The sequence below is a fragment of the Sorex araneus genome, chromosome 2 (genome assembly GCF_027595985.1).
Source record: "Sorex araneus isolate mSorAra2 chromosome 2, mSorAra2.pri, whole genome shotgun sequence".
Taxonomy (NCBI): Eukaryota; Metazoa; Chordata; class Mammalia; order Eulipotyphla; family Soricidae; genus Sorex; species Sorex araneus.
Genome location: NC_073303.1, coordinates 270608810 through 270628008, shown reverse-complemented (window position 1 = coordinate 270628008; position 19199 = coordinate 270608810). Strand labels below are relative to the sequence as shown.

General features: G+C 42.9%; 1 protein-coding gene across 1 annotated transcript in view; it reads left to right on the top strand.

The window, feature by feature from the left end:
- The window catches only part of LOC101537002 (phospholipid scramblase family member 5), a 32506-nt gene that overhangs the window by 2375 nt on the left and 10932 nt on the right, over positions 1 to 19199 (top strand). The window contains exons 2-4 of the mRNA XM_004602922.2: positions 6810 to 6973; positions 12400 to 12442; positions 13923 to 14143. Of these exons, the coding sequence (XP_004602979.1) occupies positions 6810 to 6973; positions 12400 to 12442; positions 13923 to 14143 (428 nt within the window). The remainder of the gene's footprint in view (positions 1 to 6809; positions 6974 to 12399; positions 12443 to 13922; positions 14144 to 19199) is intronic.

The window sequence follows — 19199 nt, the reverse complement described above, 5'->3', positions numbered from 1 at the left end:
GTCAGTATTAGGATTGGAGTGATAGCACAGCGGGCAGCGGGTAGGGTGTTTTCCTTGCACATGGTCAACCCAGGTTCAATTCCTCCATCCCTCTCTGAGAGACTGGCAAGCTACCGAGAGTATCCCGCCCGCACAGCAGAGCCTGACAAACTAGTTGTGGCATATTCAATATACCAAAAACAGTAACAACAAGTCTCACAATGGAGACATTACTGGTGCCCACTCGAGCAAATCAGTGAACAATGGGATGACAGTGCTACAGTGCTACATTCTAGAAATGTAACTTAAAGATAACATGGACAGCATCATCAAGTTCCCATGACACAATATTGCTGATTATCATATTGAAGGCCTGGATTCCTTGGGACTTCTAGCACATTCCCTAGATAGATTAAGTGGTACCATAGACCAAGCGACAGTCTGAGAACTGGCTCTCACTCAGATTGAAGAACTATGAGTGCGAACTAATAGCCCTTTGTAGTATAACTCAGCACAACCTAGGCACAGGCTCAAACTTGAAGTCTAAGAACAAAACAGGTTTTTCCAGGAGATTTTAAACTAAGCAGTAATCTTCTAAGGCTACTCCACTGGGGACAGAATTCCAGAAGAGAAAGACTGTGACTTCACAATGGTGACCGAAAGTTTCTGAAGGCAATTAAGCCCTAATCCACACTGTCCCCCAAGGCGTCTATGCTGGCCTCCTAAGGTCTAAGGCCTGAATGAAGATTGGGTGAGGTATGACCTAGAGCCAACACCACACACTCAACTTATTGCACTGTGTTACAGCCACAATGGTTAAAAAAAAAGTAGAGTGATTTGCATCTATTTTTCTAAAGTAAAATTTATTATGTGGCATAATGAAATAATCTATTCTATTAGCAATTAGAAAATAACTCCTATTTATGAACTGTTTTGTTTTTGCTGTTTTTGCTATCCAGAGAGATAAGATGTATAAAGTAAGGTATTTAGCACCAAACTTCATCTCCATGGTTTTTAAAATAAGGATGCTCCTTTCTATTTGATCCAGCAATACCACTTCTGGGAATATATCCCGGAGAAGCAAAAAGTATAGTCAAAATGACATCTGCACTTATATGTTCATCGCAGCACTTCTTACAATAGCAAGAATCTGGAAAAAACCCAAGTGCCCGAGAACAGATGACTGGTTACAGAAACTTTGGTACATCTATACAATGGAATACTATACAGCTGTTAGAAAATATGAAGTCATGAACTTTGCATATAAGTGGATCAACATGGAAAGTATCATGCTAAGTGAAATGAGTCAGAAAGAGAGGGGCAGACATAGAAAGATCGCACTCACCTGTGGAATATAGAATAACAGAGTAGGAGACTAATATCCAAGAATAGTAGTATATAATACCAGGAGGTTGGCTCCATGGCTTGGAAGCTGGGCTCACATGCTGAGGGAAAGGCAGCCCAGATAGAGAAGGGAACACCAAGTAAAATGTGGTTGGAGATCCCGCACGGGAAGGGAGATGCATGCTGAAAGTAGACTAGAATCTGAACACAATGGCCACTCAATACCTCTATGGCAAACCACAGCACCCAAAAGGAAAGAGAGAGAACAAAATGGAATACCCTGCCACAGAGGCGGGGTGGGGTGGGGGGAAACGGGATTGGAGGGTGGGAGGGATACTGGGTTCATTGGTGGTGGAGAATGGACACTGGTGGAGGGATGGGTTCTCGAACATTGTATGAGGGAAACGCAAGCACGAAAATGGGTAAATTTGTAACTGTACCCTCACGGTGACTCACTAATTAAAAAAATAAATTAATTAAAAGAAATAAGGATGCTCTTGCACGTCCAAGTCATAGAACATATTGAACAGCTCGTGAAGTTCTACTGGGCAGCAGCTCTCCACGAACCTCCATGCCAATGATGAAGCATTCATCTGAATTCTATCTTTGTGAAATATCTCCCTCAAAATGGGGGCATCTGTATTTTTTCCACTCAACCCCTTTCTGTATTAGAGGTTTTTTTTTTTTAACCTGACCTCAGGTGTATAAAACATATCACTGTCACTGCCATCCCATTGCTCATCGATTTGTTCGAGCGGGCACATGTAACGTCTCTCATTGAGAGACTTATTGTTACTGTAGATAATGGCCCAAGTATTTCTCTGTTAGTGTCTTTAATTAAGAGTTATTTTTAGGTGCTGGAGCAATAGCACAGCGGGTAGGGCATTTGCCTTGCACGCAGCTGACCTGGGTTCGATTCCCAGGATCCCATATGGTCCCCTGAGTACCACCAGGAGTGATTCCTGAGTGCAGAGCCAGGAGTAACCACTGTGCATGGCTGGGTGTGACGCAAAAATAAAGTTATTTTTATGGGAGGGAGGAGTTCTATGTTATATATATATATACATATATATGTTATGTATTTATGGCGGGAGTGGTAATAAGCAGAAGATTGCCAAAAAATAACCTGTTTACCGAGTCTGGATTGATAGCACAGCAGATAGAGTATTTGCCTTGCATGCAGCTGGCCCAGGTTCAATTCCTCCGTCCCTCTCGGAGAGCCCAGCAAGCTACCGAGAGTATCCCACCTGCACGGCAGAGCCTGGCAAGCTATCGGTGGCATATTCGATATGCCAAAAACAGTAACAACAGATCTCACAATGAAAGACATTACCGGTGCCCGCCCGAGCAATTCGATGAACAAAGGGATAACAGTGCATGACCGTGCTACCAAGTCTATATTATAATCCTGAAAATTTAATCATGATAAGTTAAGTTGGGCGTGGTTACTAAAGAGAAAAGGGGGAAAAATCTTATATGTGCTCAGAGAGTGCTGTGAGCAAAACTGCTTCTTGTATGCCACTAAAGATTTATTTGAAATCAAATTTCAGGACGGGGAAGATAATACAGAAGGTAAGGTGTTTGCCTTGCACGCAGTGAACCAGAATTCCGTTCCTGCCACTATAGTATGGCCCCTCACCCCCTCCAGCTGTGATCCCTGAGCACAGAGCCAGGAGTAAGCCCTGAGCATAGAGTCAGGAGTAAGCGCTAACAACAACAGTAGTTAACTAAGATAATGTCTCAGGCACAAGATGGAATTTCTTTTTCTTTTTTTTTTTGGGGGGGGGTTACATCCAGCAATGCTCAGGGGTTACTCCTGGCTCTGCACTCAGGAATTACTCCTGGCGGTGCTTGGGGGACCATATGGGATGTTGGGAATCAACCCGGGTTGGCCGTGTGCAAGGCAAACACCCTACCCGCTGTGCTATCGCTCCAGCCCCAAGATAGAACTGCTTCTGCCTGAAACCACGGAAGGCTGAGATCCCTTCAGCTTCCCTTCCTCTGGTTCTCTGAAAGTCAAGGAAAGCAGCGTCTCTGGCAGTAATTCCAAAGAGGGACTGGAGTCATGGCATTTGCCTTGCATGCAGCTGCCGGGGGTTCAATTTCTGGTACCCCATAGGGGTCCAGGAGCCCCACCAGGACTGATCCTGAGAGTCAGAGGAGTTCTAAGGCCGATGTCCTAGACCTGAAAAGTGTCAAGGTGAAGGTCTTGTAGAGAACAACCTGCTCTCATGTCGCCAGGAGAGAGCTCTGTCTCAGGGCCTGCTGACAAGACGGTTTCTCTCTGGTTGGCCTATGCTCTATCACGACAACTTATCCAAATTCCAACTGCTACAGATGACACACACCTGAGACTCGTCTTTGGTCTAGTCCCACCAACTTGAAGTTCATAAACAAATGTGCCATCTGGTAATCTGTACCTCATCAGGAGCTCATCAATACCCCAACACCCAACCTGATGATGCGTGTACTTACCAGAAACCATTATGTGAGTATCAAAAGAGCTGTTCCTTGAATTGCTCCATCCCTTCACCATTTTTGCCTCCCGTTTCGGGTGTCACCCAGACTTTGCGTGAATTCTTTTGGTATTTCCGAAGACAATTTAGCTTTTTTTCAAATACGTTTTGGGGTCTCTCCCAAGCAATGTTCTTGAGGCTCGGGGTCACTTCTGGCTCTACCCAATCCAGTTCTACTTGCCCCCAAACAGTTGGGGACATCAAGGTCAGCCTAGTAGTTCCCAGACCCTATTCGATGCCAGGCATTGAATTGAGGAGGTTGGGCTCTGCTTGTCACGTATTAATTCTAGTACTTGAAGCTGTGTCTCCAGACCTAAAATATATTTTAAGGAGCTTAAAAGGCTCAGAAAAATACCACAAAGATATACACACACACAAGTAGACACCAATAATTTGTATGTCCATGCTAAAGAAAAACTACTGCAATCGGATGGAATTATATAGATGTCACTCTAATTTTTAGTCACTATCACTGTCATCCCATTGCTCATCAATTTGTTCGAGCGGGCACCAGTAGCATCTCTCATTGAGAGACTTGTTGTTACTGTTTTTGGCATATCCAATACGCACAGGGAGCTTGCCAGGCTCTGCCTCTAGGGCTCGATACTCTCAGTAGCTTGCCAGGCTCTCTGAGATGGGCGGAGGAATCGAACTTGGGTCGGCCGCATGAAAGGCAAACGCCCAACTGCTATGCTATAGCTCCACAATTTTTAGTAATGTATCATAAAAGTGCTTATTCAAATCATTTTGCAGCTGCTCTAAAATTCTTTTTTATACATTAATTCAGAGCCAGAAATTTTCTTTCATATGTCTCTAGATACATACAAACAATGATAATCTAAGTTGTTTTTACCCATAGTTGACAGTCTAATATTTGAAAATTCTATCAGGACCTTTACTAAATTTAAAGCAACATAATGTTGATAAAGCAAATATATGCACACTTGATACCTCTGATATTTCTGAATTAATAAAAATGAGTAGAAAAAACACTGTCAGTTTTTTTAAAAGTATCATCTAATAACAAAGATACTCAAATGGCAGTCATGTGAGAAAAATACTACAACAGGAAAAATAATAATATAAATCCTATGTTATGCAGCCAATAAAAACATAAACTTATATGTTTAACAAAGAAGAAGAATTTTGCATGCATCATTTATTCGAGTGTTTGCATACTATTGCATAGGCTCTTGCCACATGCAGGGTAAATAGCAAATGTGAACATTCCAATCTAATAAATAATTAAAGTAATAACATTTTACATGGCAATAACATCAAAAACAGGTGATTTCTTTTAGAAAATTAAAGCCCAACATCATAGGATTCTGTAAATATTCTATTTTACGTAACCCTGGGTGAGTTTCAGAGGGATTCTTCCTGTCAGAAAATGGGAAGGGTGCTTTTATACAAAATTCCAAGGCCCATGCTCAATTAGAAATTATCTTGCCTTTCAGGAGGTCATAAATTCATTTTGAGTATTCTCATGTAGCACTGTATCACTATCGTCCCATTGCTCATCGATTTGCTCGAGTGGGCACCAGTAGCGTTTCTATTGTGAGACTTGTTACTGTTTCTGGCATATCTAATATGCCACGGGGAGCTTGCCAGGCTCTGCCGTGCGGGAGAGATACTCTCAGTAGCTTGCCAGGCTCTCCGAGAGGGACAGAGGAATCAAACCCGAGTCGGCCGAGTGCAAGGCAAACGCCCTACCCACTGTGCTATCACTCCAGTCCAAATATTCTCATGGACTCTAAAATTTGTTCTCCAAGTCTATTCCCAGACCGGCAGCATTAGCTGACCTGGCGCAACATTAGACATGTAAGTTCTCCAGTGTCAAAGCTCCTTCACTCCCCAACAATTGCATAGGAAATACCCTGAAGTGGGGGTCCAAAGTCTGCTTTCACCAGCCCTTCAGGGAGTTCCAAGGGAGAACCACAGACCACGACGGCAAACCTCCACAGAGGAGTGTGATGGATACGGACAGAAAACGTCCTTAGAAATTCCATGCATCCTCCACGTGGGGGAGGGGGATAGGCCTGAAACTCCTGCGGTGACTCAATCAGTTCTTCAGTGCTTCAGAGCGAAAGTGTATTTGCCTACAGAAACACCTCGTGTTACGTGCTTCTCTATTGTCTTCCAAAGACTCCCACAAACTGCCCCTACCCTTTCTTTCGGACGGTGTGTCACGTGGTAGCGAGCAGGAAACGTGAGATGGGGCAGAGCGGTGCCTTTGTAACAGGAGGACTGAACAACGTCAAGACGCAGTGTGAGCACCTGGCCCACCAGCCCACCTGGCTTCCACCCCTGCCACCACATACACTTCCCAGAGCTGCACCAGCGGTGATCCCTGAGCACAGAGCCAGGAGTAAGCCCCGAACGTCAATGGTGTGGGTTGCCTCCAAACGGTAATAACCACAAAAGTGGATGAATAGAAACATTTTAAAGCAGTAGATGATTAGCTAACTCAGAATTCCCCAGCTGTGTTTGGTCTACCATTATTTTTCAGAAGAAACAGATTTTTCAGGACCGTCTTCGTAATTCCCTAGGCCAAAATTCCACCTTCATTAAGTGAATAAATAGAAAGAAATCTCGGTTATACCGAAGGACCCAAGGAGACTATCAACTCCCATTATTGACATAATAAACCCAAGTGGGGTGATGTTGAAAGACTGCAGCTAAATTTACATATATTTTATATATATTTTATACTTTGTATGTTATATATATGTATATATGCCACAATCATAGCAAATATCCAATAGTAATATATTCTTTAATTAAGTGACTAAATATACTAAGTAATAATATATTGCTGTTTTATAATCATTATACAAACTTCTGTACTATATAATGAAAACATAACATATATAACTATATAGAGTTTTTCTTCATATAGATAAGAAATACTAAAGATAATGGCCCACATTTCCCCGCTTTTCTAAGTGTGGCATTTTTGTTCTCTAGCAGATTCACAGAACCAAAGAGGTCGAGGTGTTCGTGGTTTTCTTCCCGGTGCGGCAGACCCAGATGGCAGCCTCGCAGTGTCTTCTTCCAACCCAGGGCACCAAGAATGGCAGCCACCTCGTCCTCTGCCGGGGAGTGTTCCTCCTGGTCTCGAATACCTGAGCCAGGTGTTTTCCTCCTTCTGTGTCTATACAAGCATCCTCCTAACAGGAAATACAAGGCTAGCATCTTGCAGTTCAGCCAAGTATAGTATTCAGCAATTTGGGGCTTGTTTTTGCTTTCTGGGGAAGATCACTGTCACTGTATCACTGTCATCCCGTTGTTCATTGTTTCACTCGAGCGGGCACCAGTGATGTCTCCATTCGTGCCAGCCCTGAGATTTTAGCAGCCTCTTCTTATTCTTATTCGTTTTTCCCAATGATTTGAGGCTCTTTTCAGGGTGAGGAGAATGAGACCTGTTACTGTTACTGTATTTGGCATATCGGATATGCCACGGGGAGCTTGCCAGGCTCTTCCGTGCGATAGTGTCTAATAATGAACAAAAAATTAATCATTTGAATTGTTACTGGATATTATAAACTCTCTGATGCCACATGAACTTGCATCTGTTTGGACATGCCCAGAACTGGGGGCCCATGTCCTTTATAATCAAATAACTTACTTTAAAAATAGTTTTTATTATAGTGTAGTGTTCCAAGAGTTTTCCTATGCTCACAGAAATGTTTATGGTCACAGAAATGGGGTGGGAGTTCACGGGCATGTTGGCAGTGGTGGGGTGCAGTAACTTTGCATATTGATACCATAAACATGAACTCTGGAGAAGATGGTCAAAGTATACCTTTGGAACTACTTTGGAAATGTTACTCGATTTAATCTAGCTGAGGGTTAGGGATACCGGTATTGTTCACGGGTTAAGGAATTTGCCTTATGTGGGGCTGACCTGGATTTGATCCCAACCCCTCAGCACTATTGGGTGTGCTCACCCCACCAAAAACTAATTATCTAGGTGGACTTTTGCTTTATTCTCCATTTGCACAAATGCCTTCCCCCATACAATAGGGGGTTTATTGCATTTCTACCAAGTTTTAGGAAATATGACCAACAACTAATTGAAATGGGGAAAGTATCCCGGATCATGACAGGAAAAGAACTTTCTCTGACTTAGTTCTATTATTTGTAAGAAATGTGTGTTTCCTTTGGTCCACATTTCTCCTTTCTGTATTTATGAACAAAGTGACAACATGGCCAAGCATTTTTGATTGAGCCACTCTGCGTATTTATTTGCTCTCTGCTCACTGGTCAAAGTGTCAGCAAATTTACCCTTAAGGAATTGTCTGCAATGTCTAATCACCTAGAAGTACTTATTTAAGGAATATCTATTGAGTTCTGGCTATGATCTCGGCACATATAAAAGCATAGAACATAGTTTCTCAGACCCCAACAGGCTGCAACTGAATTGGAAAATAAAAGATTCAACAGAATGTTTGAGGTTGCAGGTTGAAGTCAGATATATTCACCCAGTCTACATGTAGAGGAAGAAAGGGGTGCTTAGAATCCAGGGACTTAGGAGAAACTTCTACAATGACGTGAAAGTTCCCTTATACTCAACATGTGGAACAGACATCCATCAGAAACAAGTTATTCTATTAACAATATTATGTACATGTTACTGTTTTATGTCCAGGCTGAGTCTGAAAAATCACATTATTATTTGTTACAATCACTGTTGGAGTATTTGGTGGGTAAACAGAGATTCCAACCAATTCTGGGAGTCACTCATGAAATTTTACTACCAGAAATAGGAGTCGGGGTGTAGGATTTACTGTTGCTTTGTGTTTAATCTTGGAGATTAAAAGATGCCCTGATATTGAGACGTCAGCACATCTGCTACAGTTCTCAGCTAGTTTGGCATTCTTTCAAACTACAGTCTATCTCCTTTATCAAAATCAAATCTTCGGGTTAATTCCCTTAAGGTACAAGCGATCTCTGTTATGCCTGATAGGGCTTAAGCTGCGTGCAGCGTATGTTCCTGGGAAAATGTTTATAATTGCAGATGCCTTCTCCAGAACCCACTGGCAGACAAATGTACTGCAGAGTCCAGGGGGCTCAGGGAGAAATGTAAAAGAGCTGGAAAAGCGAACCCACCATCTTCCATCTGCGGGAAGGATCAGCTGTAATAGCTGACAAGAGTTGATTAACTGCTGCAAGCTGTTTGGGAATGTTGTCAGACAAGGTTTTGCCAAGTATAAAAGTGATATAGCAGTGCCAGGGGGCGGGGCTTGATGCTCACATATGGTCATCCCGTGTCCGTCCATCCATGAATGACGGCACACCCAAAGCCAGATGCTTGATATAAACGCATCTCTTTTTTCACAGTCAGTAGAGATATGAATCTATTGGCTTCAGTTCTAATGTCGAGTGCATTTTCCAAACACATGTCTCTGAGAATCCTCTCCAGAAAAGAAAAATATCTGACAAATTGGTGGACGATTTCCTCGTTTCTAATTAGAACATTTGTTTACATTAAAGCAGTGCATATGTGACAAGGCAAATGAGCATTTTAGAGATTTATGTCACAAGCCTATAAGGAATACATATATATATATATACATATATATATAGGAATGTGATTAAAATAAGTGCACTTTTTAAGTCACATTTATTTAATGGCTATTGAAAATTCTGCTTCTGTAAACAATTTGAAAATATCCACAAATATCCATGTGTTTGTATGTATATAAAAACACATATGTGCTCATATATATATGAGTATCCTTTGAAACTTTGAAAACAAAATGCTGTTAACTATTATAAAGATGTGACAAGTCTCACAAAGGAGACGTTACCAGTGCCCGCTCAAGAAAATCGATGAGCAACGGGATGACAGTGCTACAGTGCTACAGCTATGGGAAGCTACCAGAATAACCAAACACAAGGTCCTACATCCAGAAAGTTCCATTTTAGAGTGTAATCAAATCAGTATTGTGAAGAGAAAGAGATGGGTTAAGAATAGATCCAATACGGGGAAGAAAAAAAAACACTCCAAAATTCTGTAGTATCACTGAAGAATTCTTTCTCTCAGCCTCTGACACAGTTTAGTAAGAATAGTATAAGAAGGGCGAAAACATATAAAAGAATAGAACAGGTACAAACCCAGGCCTAACATTTGCAACTCTGGTATTTGGGTAAATTACTTAACCTGCCAGCGTTTACTCACATGGAGCAGATCCAAGCCGAGGAGTAACTTGGGACAGCGTGTTGAAAGAAGATGACTGGGGGCTGGAGAGGCAGATCAGGGGTTAAACAACAGGCTTGCAGGTCACTGACCCCGGTTCAATCCTCGGCATACCTGGTCCCAGGTGGCTGGGTCACCCCCACAGTACTGGGCAGAAACAATGCTTAACCCTTGAAACCTCCTGTTGGACCACTGAGTATGAGCCAAGGATCTCTGTTCTTCTTGAGCACTGCTTGGGAAAGCCCTTTCTTACACCCACCAAAAAAGAAAAAAAATACAAGCTGACTGGGTGACTATCTCACTCAATAACAAGAGCAGCTTTGAGATATTAAAGAGACATAACTGGGGCTGGAGCGATAGCACAGTGGGTAGGGCGTTTGCCTTGCACGCAGCTGACCCAGCTTCGATTCCCAGCATCCCATATGATCTCCTGAGTACCATCAGGAGTAATTCCTGAGTATAAAGCCAGGAGTAACCCCTGATCACTGACTGTGACCCAAAAAGCAAAAGATTAATTAATTAATTAATTAAAGAGACATAACTTCCCTATGCACTGTGGGTGAACCTCATTGCTAAGTCTATAATTCAAGACTAAAACTTGGTTCATGACTCTACCTGTCAAAGTTCCAAATCTCAAACTTTAGTCTTGCCCTACAGAGGAAGAGTTGTCTATTCCTTGACGTCACCACAAAACCCTAGACCTCCATTAGAGGTTCACCTCAGCCCACAACCCTCCTTAGAAGACAAACCACAAACTGCCAACAGTGCCATGCCAAGACGGATTCAAATTTACTTTCCTCACAAAAGCAGTTTCAACGATCGTTTACCATAGGATTTGGACTAACTTCAATTGTAGTTGTGGTGGAACAATAATTTTTGTGAGTCTCAAAGAAGGACCATGGGCACCTTTCAGCCATGAGATATAAGTAAAAGCAAAGAAAGTTAGTTTATCATCTACCTCAGAATAGACAAGAAGGCTGGTGGGAATAACACGACTGTATTTTCTGGTTCTGTGCTGCTCAGAAATGGCCACGTCTTAGTAATGGTTTACCAGATGCCTGGGAGCTTATAAAGTGCAGAAAGTGTTAAAGGGTCATTGAAAATAAATCTTTGGACGCGATGATGACTGGTATTGTCCAGAGTGCTTGGGCTTTTCATCTGAGTATATCTTTGAGTCCTGGACATTCCACCTGAAATAGACAAATAAAACATTTCCATGGAAAGCAATTCGTCCAGGAGACTTGGGGAATTGGATCACTGCTCAGATATGCATGGTCACTCCACCACTGGAGAAATCACTTCCCTCCTGGGCACTTGACTCTCCTGCCTTTGGTGACACACCTCGACCTCTTGGTGGCATCTTGTTGGCACAGGCAGGGTTTCTGCTTCTCTAGGCAAAGAAAGGTGTGAGTGAAGAAATGTAGCACCCCTCTTCCTCCAGTCATGGGGGACCTTTGTCTCTTCTGAGAGTGAGCCAGAGGGCACGGGTGTGTGAGGTGAGGGCCAAAGAGAAACCAGAGCACGGTGCCACCTCCCTTACATCTATTGGTTTCCAAATAAAAATTTTATTTCCCCTTAGTTGAAGACATTTGTTTAATTTTTAATTGAGGTGTTAGGGTTTACGTAGCGTTGAAGTTATTATTTTATAGCTGAAGAGAGCTACGTCAGTCCGTCCACCAGTGTTAGCAAAATCCCTCATTATTTTCCCATGGTCCTCTCTGCCCCACAGCTGCTCAGTTTTATGCTTTGATGTGTGTGTGTGTGTGTGTGTGTGTGTGTGTTACTCAGGCTGTTGCTGGCTCTGAGTCCATGACCGAGCCCTGGGTGGGGCTGTGGATCCAAACTGGGATCAGCTGCATGCGAGGCCAGCGCCTCACTTTCTGCCCCTCCCCTGGGCCAAGAAGGGGGGGCTTAAGACCTCTTCAGCCTTATTAGCTAGGGTGCGCAAAAAAAAAAAAAAAGGAGCACTCTCAGTGCTCCTTCCCACACCCTCTCTCTGATTCCATCAGCCCACGGTTCTTAATGTTTTACTTGAATGAAAAAAAATTTTTTTTCATAATAAACTGTGATCTGTCGAGGCAGAGGTTCAGCGGGGGAGGTGCTTCCCTTGTGCATAGCCAACCCAGAGTCCATCTCCAGCACCCCACATGGTCCCCCGAGCACCGGCAGGAGTGATCCCTGAGGACAGTGGTAGTATGAAGTCATGAGCACCACTGGGTGGGGTCCCCCAAAACAAAGTGTATTTTGATTTCAAGTAGCCTGGGAAATGTGTCAATGTGGGTCTCTCCGGAGGCTTCAGAGAGCAGTGGTGTGCGGTAACACTCCTATTCCCCTTCTGTTGTTGTTGTTTCCGAACAGTTAGACCTGGTCATCATACACCAGCAGGTGGAGCTCCTTGGAAGTAAGTAGCTTGGACTCTATTGTGGTTAAAACGGCGGAAAACAGCGTTGGTTTCAATTTTATTGTTTTCACCTAGATATTTTATACAGAACCAAATTAAATGCCCATAATCTATACAGATTTGGAAAAGCAGAGTTCTTGGTGTGGCAGATAGAACTAAAAGCATCGACCCAAAGCCTCTGGGCGTGTTGCCATTGTGAATAGAGCATTGAAAGCAGATCTTTACCGAGATACGATGGTTTGCAATAGTGATAATAATGGTTTCATGCATAAATCATTCCAACACCCCACCTGACACCAGTGTCCACTTCCCTCCACCAACATCCCAAAGACCCCTCCTGTTAACCCCCCCCCCCCACAGCTCACACACACACACATAGACACACACTCAAGCTCAGTTCTACAGACCAACTCCAGAGTATTGTTGCTTTGGGCCATTTGTTGCTCCCTTCATGCATATCTCCAAGCTCCACACATGGAAGAGATGATTCTGCACCTCTCCCTTTCCTTCTGACCTCTCGGAGCATGAATTCTTCCTGTCCCACTCACATAGCTACAGGATTTCCCCCATTCTTGCAGCTGCCTGGTATCCCACTGCATGCACAGACAAGCTTCTCGATTCCTTTGCTGTAACTGCACTTCTGAGATGCTTCTGCGTCTTGCTGGTCGTTTCAGTATCCATTGTTGTCTGTTATCTTGTTTGTTGTTTCCATATCTTTTGGACTAAGTGTAGCAATGAACAGAGCTGCTCATATATCCTTTCATTTTAATATTTTTGTGCTTCAGAATCTACCATTTTTTTATCATAAAACCCTAAAACGTAGTTCATCCTTCAGATCCATGACATAATTTTCTTAAATTTTATAAATATTAACACTGAGGACCAAAAATGATCTAAATTTATACTGTTTTATCATTGTATTGGTGATTCATAAAACAAATAATTTAACAGTATTGATTACAGTTATTTCTAATTAAATTCAAATTAGTTGTGAAAGTTTTTAATATTTTATATTATTCCCAAACTGTCAAAATGGATATAGCAGTATGTAGAGCTATAGATATATATTATTAGATGAGGATTGCAGACAAAAAAATCATTCTTACCACTTAATTGTTCTAATAAATTTTAAAACATTGATAGAATTATTAGTTGAGCATTAGGTTTTCTTTTCTATATTGATTCCTTCATTGAAATGTGATATTGCATGTTAACAGGGTAAATAGAGCTGGGATCAACATTTATTGACCAAACAGCTTTGCTCTCAGAATTCTTCTTGATTTGACTTATGGTGCCCTCAAATTTCATAATGCAAGGAAGTAGATTTGTATGGGGAAACTATGAAATATGTAATTACCAGTTATTCTGCTTTGTTCTGTTTTGTTTTGTTTTGTTTCACTACCGCTACTTCTTTTACTTACTTAAAGGGCTGGTTGCTAAGCAATGACCTCTGTTGGATGAAATGTTTTTGCTCCATTAGTGATACTGGGTAACGAGACCACCAACAAATATGAGATTAAAAACAGCTCGGGTCAGAGGATTTACTTCGCTGTGGAGGAAAGTCTCTGCTTCAATCGCACCTTCTGTTCCACCCTGCGCTCCTGCACCCTGAGGGTCTCGGACAACTCGGGCCAAGAGGTCATCACGGTCCACAGACCCCTGAGGTGTAACAGCTGCTGGTGTCCTTGTTACCTCCAAGAGGTCAGTCACGGCCTGGGGTGTGCTGGGAGGGGCCTGGCCTATGCCAAGTGACTGGCTATTGTGTCCTTCCTAACGGCACTTTTCTGGTGCTCTGGGGCACGTCCGTCTTCTAAGGTGTGAGTAAGGCCGAGATACTTGAGAATTTGGTGGTTCACTGACAGTTTTTCTTTGCCATCTAAAACTGGCAGAGAGCAGGGGAGGGGGGTCTGGGGTGTTACAGACCACAGTGGAATGATCTCTTGCAGTCAAGCAAGCCTCATGCATTTTTGGAGTTTCCTGAAACCCAGGATGATAACTATTAAGCTTCCTTTATATGGCAGTTCTGTTAAATGTATAATTACATTGTCACTGTTACTGTCACTGTCATCCCATTGCTCATCAATTTGCTCGGGCGGGCACCAGTAACGTCTCCATTGTGAGGCTTGTTGTTATTGTTTTTGGCATATCGAATGCGCCACAGGTAGTTTGCCAGGCTCTGCCGTGTGGGTGAGATACTCTGGGTAGGTTGCCAGACTCTCTGAGAGGGGTGGAGGAATCGAACCCTGTTCGGCCACGTGCAAAGCAAATGCCTACCCGCTGAGCTATCGCTCCAGCAATTATGTCCTAAAAATTACATATTCTAATGCCCTAAATAAAAATATCCTACCTACTCTAAATAAAAGTCATTCTATGGGGGAGGGGAGGGATAGTCTAATCATCATCTGAACTCCCTGGGAGTTGTATCTTTTTGCTGGCAGAAGGGTCTTGCTTGATACTGCTGGATACTGACTAGTCCAGGTGGTGATTTATGAAAGATAGGGCCCCAGGGTCGATTTCATAGAATGAGGCTAGAATAACTTCTGCCACATACCTTGACACTTTCTTACATCGAAGAGTTCTTGGTAGCATGTGATGATGTTTGAAAGCATTTTACGCACATATGAACAAACATATCTCAAAATTCAAGCCAGTCCTCTTAAACCTGTCACTGCCTTGTCAAGTAAGTTTATGTATCCCATAAAGTCCTTTGCTATCATTTCAACAAGGTTCATGATGAAACTGGTCCAGCCCTGATGTGGATTTTTTTTAATTTATTTTCTTTCTTCTTCTTCTTCTTTTTTTTTTTATTGAATCACCATGTAGAAAACTACAAAGCTTTCAGATTTAAGTCTCAGTTATAATATGCTCAAACACCCATCCCTTCACCAGTGCACATATTCCACCACCAAGAATCACAGTATACCACCCCCCTGCCCCCCACCTCCCTAGCCCCCCACCCTGCCTGTGTAGCTGATAAATTTAACTTTACTTTCACTTTACTTTGATTACATTCAATATTTCAACAAAAAACTCACTATTATTGTTTGGAATTTCTCCCCCCAAAGTCGGACCTGCTGAAAAGGAAGCACTTGATAATTTGTTTTCCATTGCTGAGAATGAAGAGATATGAGGTCGAGCAGCCACACTAGCAGCCGCACGGTTTTGGATTTCTGTATTTTAGTATTTTAGTAACTAAGCCCAGATAAATTTCTGCCAGAAATTGCATCATTGCAAGCTCGTACCTCTCTGCTATTTTATATTCCACATATGAGTGCAATTTTTCTATGTCTGTCTCTTTCTTTCTGACTCATTTCACTCAGCATGATACTTTCCATGTTGATCCACTTATATGCAAATTTCATGGCTTCATCTTTTCTGACAGCTGCATAGTATTCCATTGTGCAGATATACCAAAGTTTCTTTAACCAGTCATCTGTTTTTGGGCACTCTGTTTTTTTCCAGATTGTGGCTATTGTAAACAGTGCTGCAATGAACTAGAAATACAGATGTCATTTCTACTATAACTTTTTGCTTCTTTCGGTATATTCCCAGGAGTGGTATTGGTCAGTCAAAGGGGAGCTCAATTTCTAATTTTTTGAGAATCGTCCATATTGTTTTCCAAAAGGGCTGAACCAGTCGGCATTCCCACCAGCAGTGAAGGAGAGTCCCTTTCTCCCCACCTGATGTGGATCTTTGACTTATTTATGTAGATGGCAAACAGGGACTGGGAGATAGTATAGTCATGAGGGCTCATGCCTTACAAACTGAGTTTAATTCTCAGTGCCACCCTGGTAACCCAAGCATCACTGAGTACAGCCCTGCAGGGCCCTAAGCACCACCAGATGTGGCCCTAGAAGCCTCTAGCACATTTGGGGTGGCCTAGGTATCTCCAGCAGCACCTGGAGGCCTGAGCAGCACCACATAGTTTGGACTGTTGCATAGAACCCACAGCCCCTGGTTGGCTAAGACTTATCCAACGGGTCCCCCGACCTCCTGGGTGCCACTTGGAAGTCCCCTCAAAAATAAAATGCGAATAAACAAAATTAGCCTTCCAACCCAGATGTTTATGAAGTCATCCTTTTTTGCATCACAGCTTGACAAAGGTAGTTGTGGGTCCCCCGGTGCCCTACGCCTAAGCTTCATGTGGGGTCCTCACAGATTCCTGTGTGTGTCAGCCTTGGTCCACGCTGAGCTCTTGCTTGTTCTGACCCTCAGGGTCTCCATATGCTTGAACCCCCCTGGAATGTGTCTGCTGCTTGGTGGCCTGCCTCTCTGCCTGTTGCTGGTCTCTGTCCCTCGAGCTTTCCTTTGCTTCCTGGACACCTGACGTGAGTGAGAACTGCTACTTTTCCTGCCATCTAGGGCCACTGGTGTTCATCCAGGTGTGAACTTGGAGTCAGAGATGAAGCTGCTTGACCTGCGTTCTCCTTTCAAGTGCGAGGATACCCACACTTAGTCCTCTTCATTAGCTACTCAACCGGCCGCCCCTTCTGTTGGCAAGACTTGGCCAACTGTGCTCTAGCCCACTTGGCGTCTTCCTCTCCTCCGCAGTGACACCAGCTTCCACAGACATATATTCCATTTCAAGAAACCACTTTCTTTGCTCATCCACAAAAATCAGTAGAACTTACCTGGCCCAGTGCCCTCACGAAATAGCAATCCAGCCACCTCTTGGGTTCTGCTTCTAAGTCTAGGTCTTTGGCTGAGTGTATGACATCTGTAGTGAATCCTCCACTGAACATTATCCAGGAGAGTTGGAATCCACTTCTTCCAAACTCCTGTTCATGTTGCTACTTTCTCCTCCTCCTTCCGAATCATGAAAGTTCTTATTGGCATCGGTCATGGTAATTCCTTTCCAAAGGAATCTTTCTAGATCCATCAGAGGACTCACTATCTGTTGCAGATACATCTGTACAAAATATATTTATTAAGGAGTAAGACTTGAAAACCAAATCTGGCTCCTTGATCTATATGCTGTAGAATAGGTGCTGTGTTATGGGCAAGAAAATAACATTAATTTCCTCACATATGTCTGTCAGAGCTTTGGGTGACCAGTTGCACTGCCAATGAGGGGTGTAAAAAAAGGAATTTTTTTTTATGAGGAGTATATCTCAACAGTGGGCTGTAAATATTCAGTTAATCCCTTTCTAAGCAGAGGTGCTGTCATCCAGGCTTTGTGATTCCATTTCTGAAGCACGGGGAAGAGTTGGGCTAATTATGAAAGGACCTGGGATACTCCGAACAGTCAACAAGCACTGATTTCCACTAGAGTCACTTGGAGGCATTCCTCCCAACAAGAGTGTGTTTGCAAAGACAGATGCTGAATTCTCCTCCCTCGCCCTGAGTCTTAAGCGGCATCGTCCTCAACAGAAGGCTGCTTCCCCCACCTCGAACACCTGCTGTTTAGTGCACCCCCATCCCCCACCCCAATGATCGCAGCTGCATCTTCTGGAGAATTCGCTGTAGATTCTCCGTCAGCACCGGCTGCTTCTCCCTGCACTCTGATGCCAAGGGCTCTGCTTCTTCTTTCGCCCTGGAGCTCCAGCCTCTGCTAGCTTCTGACTTTCCTTCTGCTGCTTCCCTACCTCCGTCATCTCATGGGATGAGAGACAGCTGGGGACTTGCTCTCCATTAGGCTTTTTGAAAAAAAGTATAGTTTCATGTTTATTATTATAGTTCAGGTAACATGGCTAAGATAGTGTTAGCAAATGTGCTATGGATATGTCACCTGATGTCCGAATAACACCACGAATATGGTCAAGACCCTACTATCAGTGAATTAGGCTTTCTGAAGGGAATCTTGTGACTTATTTAAACTTTTCAGATACTCAAACTTTTTCCATGTGAAACAGAAAATAAAGGCTTTACTACCCCCTCATACCCATGCGTTCAGTTACACACTTTAAATTTCTCCAGGATCTTTACGACACGTTCAAAATGAAGCTTCCAGCCGTTCCCTCAACCTCTGAGCTGCCTTCCTTACTCAGTTTAATCATCACCAGTTTTTCACTAGAAATGAGAGAAATACAGTCTTCCATTCCACTGGAATATCGTGGAGCCCTTGTAAGGTTATTCATGGGGCTGATTTCACTATTGCCGTGTCTCAGAGAAGTGGGGCAGCAGGGTCTGAGGAGACTCAAGAGATGGGAATGACAGGTAGTCAGAGTGATCACATGCTTGCAACAATTGATTAAGTGAGACACATTTAGACATCCCCAACAATCACAATAATAACATCAGGGGGTCAGTGACATCAGATCCCCACAACAAATTTAATAAAGTTTCGGCTTTTAAAATACTACGGTAATCATCAAAATGTGACACAGGGACCTGAGAATGTGCTGCCAGGAAACTGGTACCAGTAGATCTGGTGGGTTCAGGGTTGCCACAGCATTTAATTAGTTAAAAATCACAGTATATATCAAGGGCCACAGAGTGACACTTAATCAAACATGATGTGCTGATAGAGTGGCTTCTGTGGTGTTAATTGAAGATACTCACTCTTTATACAAATGCCCCTTTGATGCGCTATAACTGGAAAATCTATGAGTTCCACCAACAAGCAAATTTACACTTGTCATCTGTAACAAGCAATTTTGAGGATGTGCTGGGTGATACTAAATTCTTCTACAGTGCTCTGGTGGGTGCTCGCCTAGGTATTATTACTTATTATTACTGGATCACACTTTACAGTTCCCCATTTGTGTCAGACGTCAAGATTTTATAAGATAGAGGGTTTTTTATTGAAAAATAGATC